Source organism: Triturus cristatus, chromosome 7 (genome assembly GCF_964204655.1).
Source record: "Triturus cristatus chromosome 7, aTriCri1.1, whole genome shotgun sequence".
NCBI classification, from domain to species: domain Eukaryota; kingdom Metazoa; phylum Chordata; class Amphibia; order Caudata; family Salamandridae; genus Triturus; species Triturus cristatus.
This window is the reverse complement of record NC_140590.1, coordinates 729,566,912-729,592,612: the sequence shown is the minus strand read 5'-3', so window position 1 is coordinate 729,592,612 and position 25,701 is coordinate 729,566,912. Positions and strand designations below refer to the sequence as shown.

The 25,701-nt window shown below is 43.2% G+C and overlaps 1 protein-coding gene across 1 annotated transcript in view; it reads right to left on the bottom strand.

Annotated features, from left to right (window-relative positions):
- CBX8 (chromobox 8) overlaps positions 1–25,701 on the bottom strand; it is a 124,236-nt gene that overhangs the window by 78,275 nt on the left and 20,260 nt on the right. Inside the window, exons 3-4 of the mRNA XM_085617444.1 lie at positions 16,681–16,746; positions 16,493–16,559 (exon numbers count right to left, since the gene is read on the bottom strand). Coding sequence (XP_085473570.1) covers positions 16,493–16,559; positions 16,681–16,746 — 133 coding nt within the window. The remainder of the gene's footprint in view (positions 1–16,492; positions 16,560–16,680; positions 16,747–25,701) is intronic.

The following is a 25,701-nucleotide window of genomic DNA, read 5'->3' as shown; positions in this document are numbered from 1 at the left end:
TAATAGAGAAGCATTCACAGGTCTTAGTAAAAGGGACTACTTCTGGTTTTATGCAGTGTAAAGTTTGTTGAGGTGTTCTAATTTGCTGTCGATTCCAGCAACGTACATGGCAAGTGTGTGTAAAAGATCTATTTGCACTTCCAGTTTATCTAATTTGAGGTTTAAGGCTTTTATTATAGTGCCAAGTGTACGCAGAAGGGAATACCATATAGAGGATTTGTCTTTCATAGCTGAATCTCCAGAACTCTGCAGACTAATCTTCATACAAGAGTTGTCCACCATTATACACCCTTTTGAATCACCATTGTAATTTTTTTCAGTTTCCTAGGTGGGGGCAATGTATTTAGCAAATAGTTTACCAGTGCTTTGGAAGCTGAAAAGGTATTTACTTTGCACTGTGTGATATTTGTACATCTCAAGGGGATCAGTTCATTTGTCTTTGACACGTATTTCCTATTTGCTCAGTGAGGTGACCGCGGTTCTTAGGTGCCCATACCTCATAATTGGTTTGATAAGAGAAAAGTGGATAAAGTCAGTCAGTAATGACTAAAGGACTTCAATTGTATTTTGTTGGTGGTCCCTCAGGCTCAATTTAATAATGATCTTTCTTCTGCGGCTTTTGCTCTTTTTTAAGCATCAAGCTGTTCTACGACCCTCTCAGCCTGGACGAGAGTATCTGACCGCCATCTATTCAATATCAATACCCTAGTCAAACCCCTACTTGATGTCATTAAGAAACCGAAAAAGTTATCCAAAAATGTAAAAAAAAGCCCCTATTCTTGAACTTAAATCTATGATTTGTGAACAACTACAACGTCCCTCCCTCGCGTACACTGCTGAAGAACTCACTACACACTACAACACAGCGATCTTGGATGTTCTTGATCAACTGGCCCCGCCTAAACTAAAACAACTGAGATCTACAAAATCCTAATTGTGGTTTAATGCCGATTTAAACTGCGAAAGAAGACTACTCAGATAAGCTGAAAGGACTTGGAGACAAAACCCCTCGACAAAACAATTACTAAGAAAGACCAGGCTCAGATACAATAAACACATCTTTAGAGAAAAAGACTCTTTCTTCCGCAACCAATTGGACCTTGCTAAGAATCTACCCAGGGAGCTCTTTAACATCGTCAAACACCAAACCACGCCATTGCCCACTCAAGTTATAATCGCCACAAATGAACGCTGTGAAGAAATTGCTAGCTTTTTCTCTCACAAAATCACCAAAATCGAGCAATCCTTTTTACAAGTCTCTACTCTCCCCTACGTCCTTCACCACCTGCAGCAACCCACCTCCGCTCACGGCAGCTCCGCCACCATATCCCACTTGTGACCAAACAACACCCAATTATACTAAAGGCTACCTTAGTCACTCCAAACCAAAATATAATGCCAACTGGGCTGACTTCAAACCCTTGACTGAATTGGAAGTCTTCAATATAATCAAAACTTTAAAGCCTTCAGCTCACACCATGGACCCCCTCCCATCCACAATGGTAAAAAATTTCAAAAACAATTTCCCCGTTCTGGACTCTAATCATCAACTCTTCACTCTCCACGGGCTGTGTACCAATCTCTCTAACTAGGACAAATCACACCCATTCCCAAAAATCCCAAAGCTGACCCTAATGATTTCAACAACCTCAGACCTATCTCTAACCTCCTGTTCCTAGCCAAAACATTTGAAAAAATGTGTCTTGCAACAACTCAATCATCATTTATGTAAATTCTCCCTCCTGGACACCTTCCAGTCCGGTTTCCGGAAAGGCAGTAGTACTGAAACTGCCATGCTCAATATATTGGATGACATCCACAGATCCTTAGATGAAGGAGATGCTTGCCTTCTTATACTGCTTGACCTATCTGCAGCTTTCGATACCATTAATCACCCAGCCCTACTTGAATCTCTGAAGTCTCGCTTTGGTATCAACGGCAACATCCTTAAATGGTTCACATCCTTCCTACAACACCGTTCGCAACAGATCAAAATCAACTCATGTCTATCAAAACAAAAAACGGCTCTCTTGGTGTGCCGCAGGGCTCTATTCTCTCCCCCTCCCTTTTCAATCTTTTCATGGCACCCCTTACGGTCATCTTGAAGCATGCAGGGATCAACTATCACCTTTATGCTGATGACACTCAAATTTACTACCAAAATCAAATCGCCCCATGACATTCAACATCTTAACGCCACTCTGAACAAGATTCATTCTTGGTTTCACTCTAATCACCTTAAGCTAAACCCCAACAAAACAGAAATAATTTCCACAAACGCAACCATCTTCCTATTCACAAATGGATCAGAGACCTGAACGCTTTAAATTACTCTCTCATTCCATCCAACTCCGCTAAGTCACTGGGATTCTGCTTAGACAACATGTCAATTAAAGAGCACAATAAAAACTCGGCCAAAGGAGCGCTTTACGCACTAAAACACCTCAAGAAGCTTAAATCATTCATTCCCTCAGATGATTTCAAGATTGTGGTTCAATCTCTGGTCCTCTCCAAACTAGACTATGGAAATGCCACTTTCACTGGGACGCCAAAATCTCACCTTGCCCCCCTTAGATCAGTTCTAAACATGGGAGCCCAGCTCATTACTGAAGTCAAACGGTTTGAACATATCACTCCTACTCTCAAGAGCCTCAACTGGCTTCCTATCGAAGGAAGATGTACTTACAAGACTGCCTGTATCATCCACAAAGCCCTTCACTCTCATTCACCAAACTACTTAGAAAACAAGCTTACGAAAGCAGGGATTTCTAGATCGTTGAGAAGCTACAACACGCTCTTGCTCCTACCTCCCAATCTAAAAAAATCATCTACCAAGTCTCGCTCTTTTTCTGGAAATGCACCGAGCATATGGAACTCTCTACCTAGCGACCTGCGAAGCAACCCCTCCTTCCCTGGCTTCAAAAGAGACCTGAAACTCCTCCTCCTCAACAAATACTTTAATTCTTAGTCCTCTGATCGATATTTACTATCCTCGTGCTCAGGACTAGTCGGCTATTTGCTTGTTTGCTTATTCTGTCTACTGATCCTCTTGAATCGGTTATCATGGTTTCGGTTATTGTGCTGTTGTTGTGTACTACTATCTATTAAGTCTCGCCTCATATGTTTATGGTGTTCCTGATTCACCGGATTCGCTCACGACCATGTAAAGCGCTCTGATACCTTCGGGTCTAGCTAGCGCTATATAAAACTTACAAATAAATAATAAATAAATAATTGTGAACTGTCACAGGCTGAAAGAGGTAATATTTGATATGTACGACTAGTTTCCTTTAACTGCATGAGAATTAGGGGTGAGGGTTAAGCCAAATCTGATTATGTAGGTTGTCTCCTTGGGTTTCCGTGAATTTCAAGTGTTTTATGTACTCGTATCACAGGGGAGAGGAATCAGTTTCACACACCTGTAGTCCTTAAAAGTCTTATCCCCTCCACCGAGATAAAGGCTGTTGCATTCAATTTTTATTTATTAATTTTAAAGGAAAGGTACAAACAACAGTATGGTAAGGCGTATATACATCGCCACTAGGTAAGTCAAAGTTGGGCACCACAGAGAAGTAAGATACTTAGGTCGAGCATGTAACTCCAGGGTGCACGTAGAATACAAGTACTCTTGCATCCAATGATGAGCACACCAAGAACCATGCCCTGCACAGCCACAGGCAGCTGACTTCTGAGGGTGTTGCTTGACCTGATGTCTGGTTCAAGGATCGGCTGAATTCTGTACCTCACAAAAGTGGGGATAGCCCCTATGCAGTGCAGCATGGTGCGCAGGTGCAACAGTCCTGGCGTCTACCCAGCTGGCTTACTGGCACAAGCGCCTAGGGTTGGCCCCAGAGGGCACAAGCGCAACTTCCATGGCGAAAGAGTGGAGGGCAGTGAGCAGTGCCTCAGGTAATCAATTGAGTCTCCTGCGCTGGCAATTCATTTTTGACTCCGAGCGGCGGAGCAGGGCATGCATGGCCATTGTAAACTACCCCAAAGAGTAGTGGTCTCGTGGCTTAATGTTCAGCCTTGTAAGTGTCAGATCTGAGTTCTTATTCAAGCATCCATATTTTACCAAGTATTCCTTTGCCTCAATTTTGTCATTTGCCAATGTGCAATACTGAATAGAATAGAGTGTGGTGGAGTAAAGTGTTGTGTTGTAGAGTGGAGTAGCTTAGAGTGGAGGAGCATAGATTTTGGTAGAGTGTTGTACAGTGGAGTGGTGTAGTGTGGAGTCTGCATGGTGTGGCAGTGCACTGCCATTACAGACAACATATTTTCAACTGAAATGACCACTACATTTGCACATATAGTTTCACAAATAAAACTATACAGCACACAAACTATAATGTGTGGAAATGGCATCACCTAGTGTACTGATTTGTTTTGATAGTTTAAAAATATTTGTTTCCACCACACTTCCGATTTACAGATAGGGTGCTTCATTTGTGTTTTCCTAATTGTGATATAGTCCGAAATATTTCCACAGTTCATTTAGACACATTTTAATGTTGTTGTCCGCTAAATAAAAACTTCCACAGTACCCGCCAAGATTGTCACATAAATCCTCTTACTTTGAAGTCAGAGAAAAAAAAAGTAAACACTAAGCATTTTGAAATCAATTCACTGAAATAGTATCCCAAATTACTGCCTATGCATGCCTTAAAAAGAGCATGGTATATTCATAGAGGTATCTTTTTGACACCTAAAGACAAATCACAAAACACACCAATTTTAAACCGGTCTCAAAACCAAATTTGCACAGCTATCAAAAAACACTGGCATATTCTAAAACAGCTAGGTATTACTGAACTATTGCTTTCCGTTAAAAAGGCAAACATTTGAGGTCCATTAAAGCAGACTCTGGTAGAGGCAGGGCCGCTTCTGTTTAAGCCCCTATGATTTGGTAGTAAAGAATGTACTTTCCCTGACAAGAAAATACAAAATTATTTTGTTTACAAATTGCAGGAGTGAAAATGTGGTTTAGAAAATTATCTGTTCATGCCAGAAAGCAGATTTAGGAACAACACGGCAAATTAGAAAAAACATCAGGAACATAATTTCAGAATTAACTGTGGCATTATTTCTGTCAGTCTAGTTAGCCTTAAGGAAATGGGCTATGCAGACTGAGATGGACAATTATAACTGAGGTAGAGAGAGATCATAGGGATGGTGACACAAAAAGGTGATTGCAAACTTTACAGTCAAGATATATACAAACATTAAATACTGCTAAGAATGGGCATAATGCACATATCATCTTTAAGCTGATTCTTTTATGTGAACAAATGAGTGGAAACTACTCATTATGATGAGGTTTCCACTTTATGCGAGACCAAACTTGCACCATAAAAGTTAGGTGTCTCAATATACAATGGCTCTCATTGCTAACCAGGGATGTGGAATTTAATAAACTATCTACTTGTCCATGGGACAGGTTGCTACATAAATCTACTTGTCCCGTAAAAGATTCACTTGTCCCTTTAGTGCCATGTATTACAGCAAAACATTATGGCAGTAATCTCATTATATAAAATCTCTGATATTAGCCTTTCTGATTAGGTCAGGACTCATAATATAGTAGGGTTTGAATTCTAGCAATTTCTTTATTTTGCACCTTTCCACAGATCTACATACTGTGGTTGGAGGTAGCGTTAAGCATTAGTTCCAGGGTTGGAATGCCCTTTGAGTCTGTGCAAACCTACTAAATTACATGTTTAGCAGTTTTCACCAGATCTTCTATAATCTTTCTCCATACTGGGAAGAGTTGGAAATGTACTCCCGACAGTGGCAGAAGTACAACTTCTTCCAATGAATGGGGAAAAAAATGCTTGGAGGGCAAGTGAACTTGTAAACGCTAAACAGATTTTCGTGTGGGCAAACCCACACTTGCATATTTGCTCATGCTAAAAAGAAGTTCACAAATATTTTCTAGGAGTATGATTTCCTGGCAAAGATCTGTAAATTCTTGTAAACTTATGAAAGCCGTAAATCTACACTAATGCAAGGACATATACCATGGGTGTAATTTTGTTAATTTCTTTAATGAAATGGGCTTCTAATTAGGTCTGGAGTTTTTATTAAAACTGTATTTCTCTCTTTATCTACCCATCTATCTATCGACTCTCTTCTGCTCTTTCACAAGGAGCATATCAGCACACAAAGTAGTTTTGTTAAGTGCCAGGGAATACTGTGGCAATGTGTGCTTTTTGAGATCAAAAGATATTTTTGCTTTTTGACAATGGTTGTTATAATGACGAGGGCCTAGCAGCTCCCACAAAGTATTACAAAAACCATTTCTAAATGAAACATGCATTGACAAAACCAAAAGGCTGACCACCAAGCAGACCCTGTTTCCCATTATCTTGTTGCAACTGGTTTAACGGATTTTCCGTAATTCATATTTCTTGGAAATACTAGCATGCAATAACACATTTTACTGAATGACACTTCAAAAGAAAAATGTCCTATAATTTCACAGTAGTTTGGCAAAACGTTTATTTTTCCTAGTTGCATTTTTTGTGAACATTTTATTTTGGAAGCAAAGAATCACCAATCGTGCTCCCAAGCTTCTACAGAAATTTGCATCTAATTAGAGAGATATCTGGGAGTAATGTATGTACCCTCATATTGTTAAACTTTGCGAACGTGTGTACACATTTTTACACTGCAACCACTGTCAGTAGTGCAGTCCGAGCCTACAACATTTCCTAGGATCGCCTACCCGAATAAGGAAAACCTTTGTATTAATGTCTCTGCCTGCCTCAGGAATCAACGTCTGGTTTAGACTGACAGTTGGATTGTTACTGCATTCACTCTAGACAGTCACACAAAGGGAGCTGAGGTGTGCCCTACATATCCTGACGGTCCATCATCAGGCAGATGGGCCTTCCTGAGCTAGCGTGGTGGGAGGAGTTGTCACAGACACCAGGCCTGGACTCTCACACTGCTGTCTCCACCCCCTGTAGTGTGTCTGAAGCCAAGGCAGGGCAAGGCCGGATCTTGAGGACAACAAAGACTTGAAGTATGCCTACTTTAAAAGCCAAAAGGGGTATAAGTTTTGGACCTATAACTCCACATCTTTAAAACACTTCTAGACTGAGGACTCTGTCAAGAAGAGGAACTGAAGAGCTGTCAGTTTGACTACTTCCCCTTTTCTGTGTGTTGCTTGCTGGTTTGGTGTGCAAATGCTGCTTCTGTCTGTGGGCAGTGAAAGAACTAGACTTTGCTTTCTTGTATTTCCTTTTCCAAGGTTGCCCAAGGGCTTGTGTGTCCTTGCCTCCTGTTGGAAGTCTCAGGGCCATCAAAGCCTTCATCTGCAGCATCCCTGAACTCCAATGCTGGGATTTCTGATCTACTGTAAGTGGTGCCAATTCCAGTTCTGGGCCACTGAAGGTAGTTTTTCTGCTTCAAGACTTGAAAATCCACCTATCGCCCTTTCAGCACAGTTTTTCCCGTTGCAAGCTTACTGTGAGGTTGAAAAACCAACGCATCGCTGCGGCTGAAAAACCAACGCAGTGCTTGTTCGCGGCCTGAAGAACCACCGCAGTTTAAGTCTAGAGCACTGAGTTTCCAACGTATGTGACCCCAGCTCCGACTTAGACGCAGGCCTGCTGTGCGGCTGAAAGAATCGACGCATCACCTGTCTGCGGCTGTGAAAATTGGCACAGCACCTCTTTAGCCACTACATCAACCCTCAATGCCTGGATGTTCTCAAGCATCGCACATGTGTGCCAAGTTTCCAAAGCATCACTCCACAGACCCGAACAGTCTTTGGATTTTGACGCATCGCTTCTCGCAGTAAGGAATTGACGCAACACTTCTCCTGAATGCAGCATAACTGACCCCTTGCTGCCACTGGGACTCCAGAACCGACACATCGCCGTGTTTTCTGATGCCTCTCTCTTTGCTGCTGTTTTTCGTCTTGGATTTTGATGCAAAGGTACTTTGTGCTAAAATCAGTGCATCCATAGAGTTCTATGGACAGAATTGCTTAAACCTTTCAAAGTGATATTTTGAGTTATGTATGTTGGATTTTTGTTGTTTTGGTCTTGTTTGGTTTAGATAAAGATTGTTTATTTTCTAATCAGATGTGGTGTCCATTTGTAGCATTTTCACTTTGTTACTGTGTGTGTTACGCACCAATACTTTACACATTGCCTCCGAGATAGGCCTGACTGCTCGTGCCAAGCTACCAAGGGGGTGGGCAGGGGTTATCTTGGGTGTGTAACCATAACCTGACTAGGAGGAAGGGTACCTTCTTGGACAGGGTGCATACCACTGCCAACTAGAGGCCCCAATTTCTAACAGTAGTCAATGGTCGAGGTAGTTAGGTAGATGCAATTTGAGGCTGACCGTGATGGAGGGCGGTTCGGGTACCTGGTTCCTGGGAGGTTTATCCTGGTCAAAGATTTCACCTTCTGACTTTAGTCCTTTAAGTCCCAATACTCCACAGGAGTACTTTTCTAAAGCCTGCTGGGACCTCAGAGGAGGCACTTAGAGACTCACAGGGTGTCAATGCAAAGGCCAACAGCAGGGTTCAGTCCACGTCCAGTGGCTACTGGTCAGCTGGGAACTTCCTGGAAAATACCTATTGCAGCTTGCTGTCTCACTATAGCCACACAGGATGTCAGCCAACTGACCCTTGGAGCAGGGGTGGCTCCTCCACTATGGCAGAGGAGTGTCGCCCCACTGCTTTATCCCAGTGCAAGAAGCAGAAACATAAAATGGTTATAACTTTTAGCTATTACCATTTTATGTTTGCGTTGCAGGCGGGCGGGTGGGGCTGCTCTGCTTTCCGAGCAGGGCAGGGGAGGAGTGGTGTGCCCACGCCTGAGTGCGCAAAGACTGGTCGGCTCTCTCAGGCCGCCCAAACCAGTCATGCGCACTCTATCCTTCTCCATGCAGGCTGCAATACATGCCCACCCCATAAGCCCCTGTCTGGGCGCCTTCCCGTCCAATCACAAGGCTGCGTTGTGATTGGCTTAGGGGAGGTAGCCTGTTCCTGTTGGAGGCAGGAAAGCAGGAGCCAAGAAGACGCGGGACCCAGCCTCAAGGTAAGTTTAAATTATCATTGTTTTTAAAAATACTTTTTAATTAATTCCCTCCCCTCCCGCCCCCTACCGGCGAGCCATGCCGTGGCTGCCTTGGAGTCCACTTCTTTAACCTCCAGTACAAGAGGGAGCAAATCTAGTCTTCAGGGTTCCTCTCAGGTCACAGACAGCAGGTCCAGTCCTCTTATAATCTTTGGCAGATACAGAAAGCGTTCTAATGAGGATGCTTGGAGAAACCACATTTATGCCTGGCTCGACCTACTGTGTGGGGAAGACTCCTGATCCCTCCCTAACCGATGTGGTGCACATTCTCAGGTCAACCATACCCACTTTTACAATTGTTCCTGTTCACCTTATTGCGAACAGGCCCAATATGCTCAGGACATTTGTGAGATGGTGAAATTCCTTGGCCACACTAAACTTGGGCGCTGGGGGTTTGTGTGGGGAGTGCACTATGGTAATCCTTGTGTCCTCCCACTTCTAAAACTAAAATCCAATTTGAGGTAGGCACTGTACCCGCAACACACCCAGAGGCAGAAGTCTGGCATGACATAACTAGAGTACTTCATCAACCAGAACTGGTTTGGCATCCTTTTATCTCCCTTTCCAGTATGCCAAATGTGACTCAGCATGGCTCTCAAGCAGGTTTTGACACTATAGTGTAAAAAGGGATGCCCACAGCTACTACCCTGCAAATTCCTTGGGTTTAGAGGAGTCATCTGTGCCTATTCAGATGAGCCTATTGTTTACTTCACTGAGGCCTTTCATACCTACATAAGGCAAAGCATGGGCTGAGCCTTATACTAATTAGCCTTCTGACACTCCAGGTAGGTAAAGGGTACCTCTTTAAAAGTTACTTTACTTTAATATTTAATAAAATACGGCCACCATTGAACTGGATTTTTAGCACTTATTAAAGACAGTTCTTTAATTATTTTTCTATCTGGTCCCTTTTGTGAGATACAGTATTATCAGGGCTACAGGCTTTATGCATTAGGGGATGACCAACGTATGCAACAGGGAATACTGAAATATGCGTTATGAAAAGACAAATTATGCTGCACATTTTGTCTGCTACCTCGTTATTACACCACATTAGGGCCAGTCTGACACCCAAGTACAGTAATAAGTAACAAAAAAAGATGACCAGACTACCTTTGTGAAGGGCTTTCCACTGTGCAGCAACACATGTTGCTGTGTTTTTCTAAACTTTTAATCAGTCTGACCTAGAAACATTTTTTTGTTAAAAACTGCAGTTTATGCAGCAGAGCAAGGATTATTTGGCAACTCCATAATTATTTGGAAAACATCACAAAATTTCATAATTCCAGTGGCCCTGAGTATACGTATTTTAATCTGTACTATGGTTATTTACATAGGACAGCTAGACCTGCCACAGTGAGAATAATCTTTTATAGCGCTATCACTGTAGGGACACAGTTATATTAATTTTCTACAAGTCCGACTTTTAAATACCATGCACCATACCTTGTGTACTACAGGGCTCACGAAGGGGTGACTTACTAATATTTAAAAGAGAGCTTTTTACGTGTCGTAGGGGTTATTTTAACAGATCGTGCAGCAAATATAAACTGCAGTAGTCGGGCCACTGTGGTAGGTAGGCCGGACGCCATTTTTCCTTGTCACCCTACTGGGTGCCCAATAACTGTTTTCAGTCCACTTGTGACATTAAACTATCAGGCCCTGTGTACATTTTGTACCATATATTCTAGGGGCGTATAGCAATTTAATTACGCCATTTCGACTATAAGTGCACGGAGTTCTAAAGCCCGAAACAGAGATTTAAAAAAAAAAAAAAGTATTTATTTGCAGTTTAACATTACAATGCAACATTCAATGGCAGTGAGAGTTACATGGTTTTCACCAACATATTGGTATGTAATCAGTTCCCTGACAAGTATATCTACATTGATAATAAAGGGAAAAGTATCAATATCGCCTGTAGTGTACTTCGGTGCACATGAATAGAACAAGAACATACAAACATGTCTACAATTCAATCCGATGACACTATATCAATGAGAGTGTAGGTTTTGATGCAGATATACGATGTCTCACCTGTAGTATAGTGATGGAAGAAAGCATGTTGATTGTGAGTGTGTGAGGGGGAAGGCCTGGGCTATAATGCACTTGCGCACATGCATATAAAGTAGGAGGATCATTGGGGGGGGGGGGCTACAAAAAAAAAAAGATGATTTCAAGCCAAGACCTCTGCATGTGCATTGAAAATTGTGCCATGACCCTAGGGAGTCGATGGTCCGCAGTCAGAGCGGGGTAGTTTTAATTTTACTTCAATGAACGCAAAGTATTTCATCCAGTCTGGGGGATTGGTGGGAGGGGCAGAGTGGCCTGTTATAGCATTGGGAGTTAACTCATGTTCTGTCACTAGTGCTTTGTGGAGCTCAGTAAGTCACTCCTGTATGTGAGGGACCGAAGTAGACTTTTACGCCATAGCAAATCTCTGTTTAGCTAAGCATAGTGGCAAGTCCAAAACTTTGAGAGACTTGCGTCATGCAGTGCGCTTAGTGATCCCCAGCAAGAAATGTGGACAATGTGCTGGTATGCAAATGCCTGTGGCCTCAGTGAGCGTAGTGGTCACTCCATCCCAATATGAAGCCAGTAGGGGGCAGTCTCATACCATATGGAGGATTGTGGCATTACGACTGCGGCAACGTGGGCAAATATCAAGAGAGTTCGGGTACATTCGCACAAGCGTGTGGGGTAAAGGATGCATGGTGAAGGTAGTTCGATTGCATCTATTTTAGCCTATCGTTCGATGAGATGATCTTCAGAACGCCCAGGCCCTGTTCCCATTGCTTATCCTTCAGCGTCATTGAGAGAGCTACGCCCAAATATCGTCTAAGTGCTAGTAAGGGCAACGCTGTATCAAGCTGTATAGAGTTGTATAAAATAGTGACGGCGTTTGCCGTGCCGTGTGTTAGTAGGGTTTGAAGTGTTCTGGATACTACAGGTTCTTCATGTTTAGTGCCCCATGCTTTAAAAAGATGAAGTGTGGGAAAGGCATACAACAGGAAAGAGACCGGTAGTATCCCATAGTCATCCATCAGGACATCGAACGTGGATGGTGTCGAGTCAGTGAATAGGCCCCCTCTCCCTCCCCATGTGGTGATGCCCACACCGAAGCCCGGAACAGAGCAGAAATTTGGGAGGGATCACCAAAAAGATGGTCAATGCATACACAAACTTTGTGGGAATAAGAATGCTAAAGATAGGCATTAATGGTCACTCATTTTGGCATAAATCAATGTTGCAATAGAGTAATATTTCTCAAATTTTGGGGTGAGACCCACTGGGTGGGTGGCGAGCCGATTTTTGGGTGGGTTGCCAAAGTCCAAGCAATAAATAAAGATGCTTTTAAATTCTGTGTTTGTATTCTCACATTTGTTGTACTTCAAAGACAAAGGTCAAACGTCAGGCTGGGGATAGGGAGAGTTAAAGGGAAGGCCTGTAGTATAAAAAAAATTTGTAACACCCGAACAAATTGTAAACATCTGTAAATGAACTGTACACATCTAGCAGTTTGGAAAGCAAAAATGAAGCACATTGTTTTTTTTAAATTCTGAAGTGAGTTAGAAAAAAAGATTTAAATAGAATCAAAACCAATCAAGTTACTTTACTCGGAGATGCATAAATGATAAATATTTACTGAAACTAGATTTTAACACATTATCCTTTTTGTGCAATATTGTTTTATCAATAAAATGGTCAGTCTGTTTAAATATAGAGGCCATTTCAATGAAAAATGAGATCTCTGTAAATGACAGATCATTCCCCCACGATGCTTTAGTTACAATAAAATCATTCCCCCACCTAATGTCTATTAAAGCTAAGTGGGTTGCAACAGTTTGCCGTTCTAAAAATTGAGTTGTGGCCCTAAAGATTGGGAAGGACAACAATTGAGGACTGGGTATCATACCAACATATGAATAAGTATGTATTTTATGGCTAGCTTGTAATGTAAAAGGACATTGTCACAACTCGGTATGGTGGCACAGGACTGCCACTTAAGGATCCTCGGGCTATACAAGTCTTTAGGATAAATGAGTCAATTTTCTTTCTTTTTTAATTAAAAAAACGTTACTCCAAATCACTATCAAAGTTTACGCGCCCAATGTCGTTGGTGCCTGTATAGCCCGTACCAGACTGATTTGAAATTTAAACCGCCGATTCTAGAGTGTTAATGTTCGGTTTGGGCGTGCTATTAGGTATGGGTTTGGCCTGCTAATAGGAGCCCAAAATAAAGGTGTATATAACTACTCCCATTTGTATTTGGTTGAGCTATACAATCGGAACAATTTGTCCCTCCAAATATATGATTAACAAGAACTTCACTCTCGTTCAACATGGCATGCGATTCTTGAAATCCTCCAGTATAATTTCCATCAGTTTTTCAACTGTGTTCCTTCATAGAGAAACTTGCAGGCCCAAATGCGTGCTTTAGTGCAATATACAACATGCAGATTAGCTCGCCCAACAGCACTTTAAATGTAAGGTAATTTAACACATACACAGTTAATAATCTTACTCGCCACAAATTAAAACCGAGTCATCCCAACAGGGATACTGCACGCCTTTGTTAGTCCTTTATACTTTGGAGCACGACAGAAACATAAAACAAGATTGGTTCCCCTGTGAGCACGAATGACTGTACAAAAAATATCAGGTATGCGTTCTCTTTTGCTATTAAGTAACGGTCGCCTAATAGTAACATGCATATTCTCTCCAGAGGTAGAATATGTTTCACATTCAATTCTATCTTCTCTGTACACACCAATTACTATCATGTAACTCAGGTATGCCTGCTTTAAAGAGGCTTTGCCAAGAAACAGTGCATCTTTACTTAATCAGACAATTTCTACCTAGACAATGTTGAATTATGAGGGTATGTAGTCCAACGCTACATAATAATTTATGGACTGTAAAAAGTTGTTTCATGGCTTAAGGCACATTGTGGCAATACAAAATTATTTTGTTGTGGCACACCACATTTTAGCATCGGGTCGGCAATCAAAAAGATATGCTGTCAAAAGAAAGTCTTAAGTAGATGTTAATTCATAAACTTCATGCAAGACACTCACAGGAATACGCTTAATGCTAGTGAATTGTCTGTAACTAACTAAAGGGAAAGGTAATAAGCCAAGACATAAAAAGAGGTATCCTTTAGAACTGCTACCTAAATCATGATGTATCGCCCCCATTTCAGAAATATAACCCTGTAGTATTAGATTCATCCTCCATGTGTTGTATGTAAATGAAAAACGAGTTATGGGGAATGACTCGTTATACATTACAAGAGAAACAGAATAATATACATCTCCTGCAGTATGCCAGCCGGCCCCCACTTTTATGACCTGTCAGAATGAAACTATGGCCATGGTCTGTTTTACAACTGTGTGATAACGTGTTAAATGAGGATGTAAATATGGGCCTAAGGGCCTCTTTTAGTATACATCTAGACACTAATGCACTTAAATACAGGCAAAGAATGTATACGCAGGATTAAATCCGGACAGTTGCAAATTAGATGCAATGGAATACTCTCACACCAAAGTGTCGATATTTATCCCTTGGCAAGATTTCTTTTTGTGCAGGGTCATTTATAATCCTTGAAAGTGGATACAAACCTTGAACAAAACCCGTTTCAAGTATTTAAATCTTATCTGATCTCAACCCCCCTAAGCACTTTTCCAAGTGCCTCAAACTTCTGCATCTGAGGCTCCGCTCAATATTGCATACATTGTAAAAGCAGCTTCCCAAAATGTCAGGCAAGCTGCAACATAACCAAAATTACAAGTAGTAGATCATTTTGTAACCATGAGCACTGTTACAATGTGTTTTCCTTTCCAATTTAAGTGTACTCATTTACTTTGTATATTAACATTTGGTATGCTCCTCCTTGCTCACCCCTGTTTTTATCTTGGTTCGCTCCTGGTTCCCTGGAGGCGACCTTAGAATGTTGAGTGTGGAGTTTTACTAATACTGGTGGAGACAGGAGTTGGGGAATAAAGTACTACTCTTACCTTCTGAAGTTTATGTCTTTTTATCACTGGCGACGATCTGTGTAAGGGGACAGATGTATCCTGCTCCTCCCCTTCTGCGTGGACTGTGCTCAAAATGGTCTACCAAGTAACAACTGTATCTGTCATTCAGTTTCTAAAAGATACATTTGTTCTAGAAGGCATACCATCCTCCATAATCACTGATAATGGGGTCCAATTTACTTCTCATGCCATGACAGAGTTTCTTGGAAAACTTAATATATCACATTTGAGAACGCCTCTCTACTGTCCGAGGGCCAATGGTTTAGTGGAAAGAATGAACCGCATGGTCAAAGGTTGTATACAATTGGCGGTTGTCAACAGAATTCCCACTGAACAAATGTTACAAGAAATATTGTGGGCTTATCACACCACTCCAAATTCAGTTACTGGCATTTCTTCTTTCTCGGCTTTAAGAGGAAGGAAACCTGGCACAACATTTTTCCCTAATTGGTTGGGAGGGGAATCCCACATCACGAAGGACATGCAAGCTTTCAGAGACAAAATAGATTCACACCAAACTAAATACAAAATTCACTATGACACTAAACATGGAACCAAAATCCCACAATGGAAAGTGGGAGACTGGGTATGTGTTAAGATTCCAAAAAGGAGCAATCCTGAAACAAAATTTTCTAAACCTATGTGCATTACAGCTGTAAGAAACAACACAGACATATTAGATAATGACCAAATGTTGAGCATGGACAGGTTAGTTAAATCTCAACACGCACACGGTCAATCTCATGACCATGTTGTAGAGTCACAAAGTCAAGACCTTAATGATTCACCTGTTACACAAAGAACACGCAAGACTCCAGATTGGCACAAAGACTTTGTTAGGTACAAATAGTTCCCAGTTTATTTTAGGGGGGAAGATGTGTTACAACGTGTTTCCTTATTTGCATTAAGGGGAAGATGTGTTACAACGCGTTTTCCTTTCTAATTTAAGTGTACTCATTTACTTTGTAGATTAACATTTGGTATGTTCCTCCTTGCTCACCCCTGTTTTTATCTTGGTTCGCTCCTGGTTCCCTGGAGGCGACCTTAGAATGTTGAGTGTGGAGTTTTACTAATACTGGTGGAGAGAGAAGTTGGGAAATAAAGTACTACTCTTACCTTCTGAAGATTACGTCTTTTTATCAAGCACCTCTTCAATAATAACAGGAAAAGCAAATTTAAAAAGTAGCCAGTCTAGGGCGCACTGCATAAATGGTTGTCACAATAGCTAAAGGCTTTAATAAATGAGCAAGTAAGATAAGCTTAACAGACATGGAGAGTGTTTTTATGGGTTGTTTTATCTTTAAGCACACAATATCAACACTGGTTCACAGATTCGCTCAGTTTCCTCATCCTCACCTTTAACAGGAAGGTTTTGGGTTTGGGACCTCGCTTTTTTGGGCCAAAAAGCTCCCTCTCTCGCTCCCTGAAGAAAAGAGTTAAAACACAAGAGAGAAAAAAGACCTCACTTCAGTGTCATGATGTCATGCCCTAAAAAGCACATACTTAATATGTCACTTCCTTCTTCAGCACACAGGCCGCCTTACCTTTCTTCAAAAGCAGCCACCAGTCTGCCATCCAGGATATTTTCCTCAGGTTCCCAAGTACTGTACCTAGAAGAGTAAAGTTCACAAGTTCAAGCGCAGTAAGGAATTCGAGACAGAGTGCTTCCAAAGAGAAGATGTGGAGAATCATTGTGCATCATTTCTATACATAAAAGGCTAACAGGTGGGACATTTAAGCTTATGTATGTCCCCGGGCAAAGATTTATGTAAACAGAAGCTGAGATGGTTGAGCACCGCCACTGGGGCCATGTTAGTGTTACAGATGCCAGTATTTTTATAATCCATGTCATACTATTTGCTCCTGGAGCCAATCACAGTGCTCTACAACTGATCCCTACACGTCATTACGCCTCCATAAAATCCAGAGCATTCACGGTACAAGCTGAGAATGAAATTTTGTAATATGTGCTTGAATTGGTTGATTCAAACAGCTGTCACAGACCAAAGTTCATATTTTCAAATGCATGCTGGCCGATTTGCTCCTAATTTCTCTGCAGTAGGCCACGGATTAAGCAACAAGTCCGTGAAACTATATTGGGGTTATCCAGTTAACCTCTAAACCCAATTTATTTCTGTATCGTTCTTCTTTTCATTTCTCTAAGAGTGTGAGTGCCCGTTACGGCATTAACCACAGCTCTAGAAGGCGTTATCGAGAAATAATTTTCTGGCACCCAATTTACACTGATCCCAAGGAACATAACCAGGGGAAAGCACAGTTATGCCAATGATAATTCTCTCTATTATTAGAAGATGCTCATGGAGAGCAACAGCGTTTTTGAAAACTCCTACTGAGTGTAGATCTTAAAATAAAGCTTGTGTAAACTATATGCTTTGGCTTAAAGCAGCTGATACACATTGGTGTGCGATATCTTCGAGCCCCATTAACAAAATAAGTTCCAAATTTACTGCATAAGGGTGCCGGTAAATTTTAAGTGAGTTTCTGACTTAATTGAAACACAGAAGGAATAAGGAATTGTGCCTCGCTACACCCCAACATGTTAACATCTACCCTTGACAGAAGTAAAGTTACAGGTATTTTCATACGGGGTGAGAACTGCCCGTGAAATGTTGGAGAAGGCCCACAAACATACGAGTTGAAGTGTTCAACTTTATGGGTGACCCTCATCCAGCGACACCCACAAACCAAGCCTCTTAAAAACACGTCTAGCCACAGATTTCTCATCCTAGAATATTCCCCAGGCATCGGACTAGATCTGGAGGTTTTCGAGCATTTTATATGGCAATCAGTGGATGGCGTCAAATCGGCTCCAAGTCAGCGGCGTCTACGCTGGAAGTGGCGTACGCGATGCCTATATAGGTGCCACCAAAGCACGCTGAAAGTTATTTTCTTTCCACGCCATCAGCACAGATTCAGAGATCCGCAAAAGGTCCTGGGTAAATTCGCAGAGCTGTTCCTGGCACTCGCCATCACGCTTGAAGTCATAGTCGTTAAGTCACACAAAAGATCTCAAAAAACTCTAAGAAGTCAAAGAGCTCTTAGACTCCACCATACCAGTCTTTGGACGAGACATAGTAATGATGGAGCCATTCTAGGCCCCGCTAGGATGAGTCTGCCATAGAGCCTGAGTCTGCTCCCGCCTCCCAGAATTTACCGGAGCATCCTCAGCCCAATTTAAAGTTTTATGAAGCCATGCACCTCCTAGTTGGTAGGGCCGACTCCGGTGGAGGGCCTTCAGGCACCACAGGTTAAACAGGTGCCTCCACTGAATTCCCCCGGGCTGGTCCGCCCTCAGAGCCAATCCAGCCCTTAGATCCGGATGGTCTCAGAACACGAGACCGCAACCTTACCCAGAGTCCATTCCAGTGACGTCATTCCCAGCACCGCCGACCCCATCGTTACACTTGGCTCCAATAGAGAGCCGGGCGAGCGTCACCCAATGTCACCTCCAGTGCAGGCCGAAAATCAACCATCAGAGCCAGGACCTACTATTTTTGATTGGCTCTATATTCCTGGGGTGGGGAGGGGGGTTTGGGGGGGGAAATCTAAGGATTTTTATGGCTAGCCCAACCCCATGAAAGAGCCTGAAGATAACTGGTACGAGGCACTGTAGGATGCCAGTGGCTGAAATCGTCTGACTTTGAGGGATGTCCAGGCATCCCTTATGGGCATAGCAAAAACCAAAGGAAATGATGGACGGAGTGTTGAACATTGCAAGCACTCACCTCCAGTCAACTGATCTGGGTTTAATCCATCACCGTTCTTTAGCCCACTCTGCCACCCCAGTTCAGACATGGCCATATGCAAATCAGTCTGACCCTGTGCCTCATGGGAACAGTCCAGCCCGAACTGCCAATCCATGCCTTCCCTGGACCGGAAAAAAGCTTCCTAGGACCGGTTTCTGGCATTTCAGCCGTATTCAGCCAGGCTTGCTTGAATCCAGTGGCAAAGTGAGCAAGGGACTCACGTCTGAGCATACCCTGCCAACTTATGGCGAACAAAGCAAAAACCCTTATGGACATGCTATGCATTCAATGGGACCTGCCTCTTTGGTGACCAGGCTCAAGCACTTTAAGCACAGCAGGGCCACTACCCAGTAATTGGGACTCTCCATGGCCCCATGCAAGCCCTAGGCTGCTTTTCTTCCCTTTCCTGGCTACAGTAGGGGCTAAAGGCCACGTCCGCTCCCGCCCAGCCACCAGGGCCAACCGGCTTCACAGTCCTTTCATGGGCACGGCTCCCACAAGCCCCAAGACAGGGGTCTCCTCAGTCCGCCATACCCCAACCGCTGCAGACTCCAAATCCCTTTAGTTTGCCTTCTCACCATCACAGGCAACCAGGAGGCAGCAGAATCAGGCACCACCTGCCCCAGTGGACGGTCATAATATTGGAGAAATGGGTGCTCCAAATTGTTAGGCTGGGTAACACTCTCCCATACACCGAAACCCCACTGTCCATACCACCATCCTCAGATCAGCTGACAAGAGGACCACCTCTCCCTGCTCAGTCAGGCAGTGCAGCCTCTTTTGGCCAAAGGAGCTATTGCAAGGGTGCTGGCATCAGAAGTAGGTAATGGTTGCTATTCCTGCCACTTTCTGGAGCACAAAAAGGACGGAGACCTCCACCCTATAGTAGACCCAAGGTCCTAACTTTTTTCTGAAGAAGGAAAAATTAAAGATACTCATGTTAGCTTCAGTCCCATCTGCCCTGGAGACTGGATGGTAGCATTGGACTTGCAGGATGCGTATGTTCACATACATGTCCTGCCTGCCCACAGACCTTATCTGCGATTCATGTTGGGCCACGAGCACTTTCAGTTCATTGTGCTCCCTTTCGGACTTACCAGCACCCCTCGGGTGTTCACAAAGGTGATGCCGGTGGTCGCAGCCCATCTACAGAGATCAGGGATTCCAGTCTTTCCCTGCCTCGACAACTGGCTGTTAATAGCGGGCTCATCCCAGGCAGTCATCTCCCACCTCTACACTACAGCAGGCCTCATGCATTCTCTGAGCTTCAGTATTAACATGTCAAAGCACACCTGACTCCCTCTCACACGCTTCCCTTTATTGGAGCAGTTCTGGACACAGTGCTGAGTCAGGCCTATCCTCTGGAGTAGCGAGTCCAGGATATTCAGATTATAATTCCAATGTTTCAGCCTCTTTCCTGGATTGTGGTGAGACCGACTCAGAGGTGCTGGGCCTCATAGCCTCCTGCTGGTAATACATACCCGCAAGCATATGCGGCTCTGCAGTGTGACTGGATGTCCCAGTGGGCGCAGCATCAGGAGAATCTCTCCAACCTGATCCAGATATTGGAGGAAGTTGTAAAAAAAACTCTGCAGTGATGTCTGATGAACCGCAATTGGGTCAGCGGCAGACCCCTCACCCTTCCCCACCCAGAGCGGACTATGGTGACAATGGCGTCACTCCTGTGTTGGGGCAGCCAGCTAGCATTCGGAGGACTCCGGCAGAGACTCAGCTCAACATCAATCTGTTGAAGTTGAGAACGATTCGGCTGGCATTGAAAGTCTTTCTTCCTTCCATCAAGGGAAGGTTAGTTCTGGTGCTCACGGATAACGCCACTGCCATGTGGTATTGTAACAAGCAGGGTAGGGTGGGGTCCTGGACCCTGTGTCAAGAGGCTCTGCATCTCAGGACATGGCTGAAACGTCAGCACATATTACTGGTCATACAAGACCTGGTGGGATCTTTGAACGTCAGGGAGGACGAACTCAGCCATCGATGCCTCACGGATCACAAATGGCGTCTCTACCCAGAGATGGTGCATGGTCTCTTCCGCGTATGGGGAGAATCTTGACTAAATCTATATGCCACCGTCAAGAACTCGCAATGTCAGCACTTGTGTGTGCTGGAGTTTCCAAAGCGGTTCTCGCTTGGAGATGCATTTCGCCTCGAGTGGACTTCATCCCTCCTGTACACCTTCCTACTGATGACACTCCTGCCCAGAGTCCTCACAAATATCAGGAACAACCGGGTCAAAGTCATCCTTGTGGCTCCAGATTGGCACGGAGAGTATGGTATCCTGAACTCCTGTGCATCGGTCCTCCGATCAGGCTGCCCGTTCAGGGAGATGTTCGGTCACAGCAACATGGCAGGGTCCTGCACCCGAACCTGCCTTCATGCATGCTTGGAGATTGAGCAGTGGCAACTGACAGTCTTTGACCTCCTTTCAGAAGTCTACGATGTCATTCTGGCAGGCAGAAGTCCCTCAACAAAGATCGTATACACCTGCCACTGGGGTAAGTTTATGGCTTGATGTACATCCAAAAATGTTTATACCCTCTCTGGACCTCTGTCCGTGCGGTTGTTTTTTTCTCTCGTTAGTCCGGCAAGGCTTTGCTTTGGGCACAGTTAAAGTGTATCTTTCGGCCATATCGGCCTTCTTGCAGTTGCCGGATCAACCCTTCTTGATCAAGTCACTTATTGTGACTCATTTTCTTACAGGACTTCAACATGTTTGCTCCAAAACCTTTCATCATCCCCCGAATGGGACCTAAGTTTAGTTTTAACATTTTTGATGTTCTTGCTCTTGCCTGTGCATAGCAGTCATCTGTGTGTCTTGACCATCAAAATAGCAATTACATTGGCCAGAAGGGTCGGCAAGCTACAAGCACGCTCAGTGAACCCTACATACGCCAACTTTATTCCAAAAAAACACATGCCTCGTTGCACCTGAGAGGAGCAACACATGTCCAAAGTGGCCGAACTTCTTTGATCCTCCTCACCCTTCCAAATAGGAATGATTCCATCGCCCTGACCCAAAAAGAGCATTATCGTTCTACATAGATCATGCCAAAGAACACCAGTATCTCCAGCTGGATTGTACTCTAAATTAAAATTCGCTGTGCACTGACCAAAAAAGCAAAACTCTGAGGGCTTGTGAGCTCACGCCACCAGAGCCGCACCTTAACTAGTGGAATCCCCATCCTGGACATCTGTCAGGATGCAACATGGGCATCCCTGCACATGTTTACCAGGCACTACTGCCTGGACAGCCGAGTCCATCATGACAGACGCTTACCTTTGGTAATGTCTTATCTGGTGGAGACTATCTAGCAGCAGATTTCTTACAGACCCTCCCATTTTCTGCGAACAGATTTTTCTTACTAGTGTGGCCCCTGTAGGTCCTTGGGGGCTGCATACTGGGCCATTTGCATTCTGTCATGGCTGGGTGCTTCTGGCATGGAAATGTCACTTAAAGAAACTAATGTGTGCAGTGTCTCTCTCTCTAGGTGCCACCCCAGTGCCCGGAGATCACTGCCAATGCGTAGCTGATCGGCACCACCTACACAGGCACAGAGGTACTGCTCAAATAATTCCAGATCCAGTCTGACACCTGGAGAATATTTTAAGGTAAAGAGTCTGCAGCTAGATAGAGTTTCTGCCAGATAAGACGTTACAGAAGATAAGTAAGTTGTTCATGTGGTAGATTTACTCTCAAGGAAATTGAATTACACTGTCAGAATTTTGGTGTCAGCCTGCTTTCCACAGCTTCAGAGATGTAAAAGGCAGCCCATTATTAGAGGTTAGTGCTCCTACTATGAGCATTCTGATTGGCCACTTCATGTAATGCTTATCTGAATTGAAATTAAATAGCTATTTTTTCCGAGAGCTTTTTATTGAGCTCTTAAAATACAATAACAGTACCAAAAATCACAGGAAAGAAAATAAGGTTAAAAAAATGTCCAAGAGTTGACAATATATGCAAGATATACATTCATTCAATGGGGAAAGGTAGGACTAAATGATTCTGAGAACTTATGAGCAGTGAAATTAAATGTAATGAGAAATAGTGGTTTACTTTTGATGAAACCAACACGCTGAGTCATACAATGTCAATGCTACAGTTTCCTACAAGATGTGAAAAAGTATAGAGACAGGTTACATCAAGAACTACAGGAATCAGTTGCAAGAAGGACCTGAGAATAAGGATATCACGTGTATTGGCCGAATTAGTTGGGGATATATGTCTTTTGCACTATGAAACATATATTGGTGATACACACCTACACTGCATATAGGCAGTTTCAGTGTGAGAACGTAAGGTTTACAGAGATCTGTTGGAATTTATAACAGCGACTAGAAAGAGGTTTGGAGCTAGATATGTGCTCTTTAATGCTTAGTACAATATCATCACATTTACGGATGTGTGTGAACTAAGCCCACCAGGTATGTCTTGAAAGTTATGTACCTGCTTCTAGTTAGATATTATGTTTTCCACTGCTAACGCTAGAAGCAGGTCAACATGGAAAGTATTGTATTTACTGAGTGGAATGTGTGTTGGAGAACAAAGTGTGCCTAAAAAAAGACTTGTTGAACCAGGCAACATTGGAACATGAAGATACATAGCAAGGTGTGCTATGGTTCCCTCCACTATGTTTGAATGTGGGTACAATAGTACAACACAAGTAACTAGTTGCGTTCTTGTTACAGACCATGCCACCAAGATGATGTCAATAAGAGGTGTGCTTATGCAGTCCAGTGTCCGAAGCACGCTGTGTAGGACCATAAAAGGAGTCTGAGCAAGCACTGATTTATGTGGTGTCTATACAGGCGCCACCCTAGACCGCTGACATCATTGCCAACGCTGAGTTGATAGGCACCACCTACCCGATGACAGGTGCTGCTCGAAAACTTCCAGTTCCAGTCTGACACCTGGGGAATATTTCAAGGTAAGGAATCTGCGGCTAGATATAAGATGCTACATAAGATAAGTAACTTGTTCTTATAGTTGATTTACTCTCAAGGAAATTGCATTACACGGTCATCATTTTGGTGTCTGCCTGTCTCTATAGCTTCAGCATTCTGATCGGTCACTTAATGGACTGCTTTTCTGAAATGAAATTAAATGACAATCTATGGGGAGTTTTTTTTTTTAGCTCTTGAAACACAATAACAGTAACTAAATCACTGGAAGGGGTTGACAACATATGCAAAATATACTTACATTCAATGAGGAAAGATAGGACAAAAAAAATCTGGGAACTTATGAGCAGCGAAATTAAATCTTATGAGAAATCATGCTTGTTTCGATTAATTATCGGAGCTTAGTCATGCAATTTCAATGCTAGTTTCTTACAAGATGTGAAGCGAAAAAGTAGAGAGACAGGATACATCACGAACTACAGGAATCAGTTGAAAGGAGGACTTGAGAATAAGGATATCACGCGTATTGGCTGAATTGGTGTGGATATGTCTTTTGTTCTATGAAACCTATAGTGATGATACACACCTACATTACATGTAGGCAGTTTCAGTGTGATTATATAAGGCAGTGGTTCCCAAACTGTGCACCATGGCTCCATGGGGAGCCGTCAAACCTAGCCAGGGGAGCCAGCGCACCAAGTACTTTAACGCATTTAATGTTAAAGTGTCTGTTGGCTTCAGTTAAACTAATTAGACTTAAACGCATGATGTAGATAATTTGAAAGTGACATGCCTAAAGCTGTAAGCGTAGTGCTGAATTGATGGCATGTCGAAGGAGATGTCCTCCATATGTCACTGGATCCCCACGTTCCAACGTTCCCGAAGTAAGCGGAAGATGCTGGATTTCTTTTGTTAATAGCTTTGTTTTTTTCCAAATGTATTTTACACCAATGCAAGTTATCAGGAAAGAACAGTTGTCCTGTCTATTAAACACACTAAGTATTATTAAGTATTGACATTTCTACTTGAATCTTAGATACTTCCAGTACATTTCTTTCAGTACACACACATTTCCAGACAGGCCTGCTCTCTCCTTGAGCATAACGACGTAAAACTCCATATACGGCCAGTGGCTGCTCGCATAGGGTGTGGGGCAGGGGAGAGGCAGGGTGGGCGGGGGTAGAAAACTCAGACATACGACGCAACAGAGGAACGTAATAATTACTTTCCTCCGTTCCGCAGTATGTCTGTGTTTGCTACCCCCCCACCGACCCCGCCCCGCAGCACGCCCTATGCGAGCCGTCACTGTATACGGCATAATGCCAACATTTGGAAGCAAAAAAGAGGGACGTTTAAAAAAAATCTGAGGATTTTATTTTTCTTGCATTGATTTGGAGGCAATTTTAGGGAGGAGACACCAAAAATAAAGCAGTATGTGGTTTAAAAAATCTTGAATCACCTTGCTGAGACAGGCGTGTTGGCACGTATGACATGGGTAGAAATGGAAGTGCATGAAAATATTCTTCAAGTGCAGAAACACTTTGGCAATGGGGCCTACATGTATAGGGGTGCTATCTAGCACTGTAAATGGGATACAAAGGTTTGAGAGGGTACTCTAAAAAGGCATGGGCAAAGAAGTGTAACTAGAAATATTTTATTAGAGGCGCCACCTTAGTAATATGAAACACTCTGCGTATGTGATTATAATACCTTCATCAGCTTCATCCCAATTATTTTGAGGGAGAAAAATGCAAGTACTCCCGACCCCACCCTCCCAAAAAGTTGGGAGCCACGGACAATGGCCAATGGGTCATGGGAGCAGCAGGCCGAAAAGGTTTGGGAACCACTGATATAAGGTTTGCGGGGATCTGTAGGCAT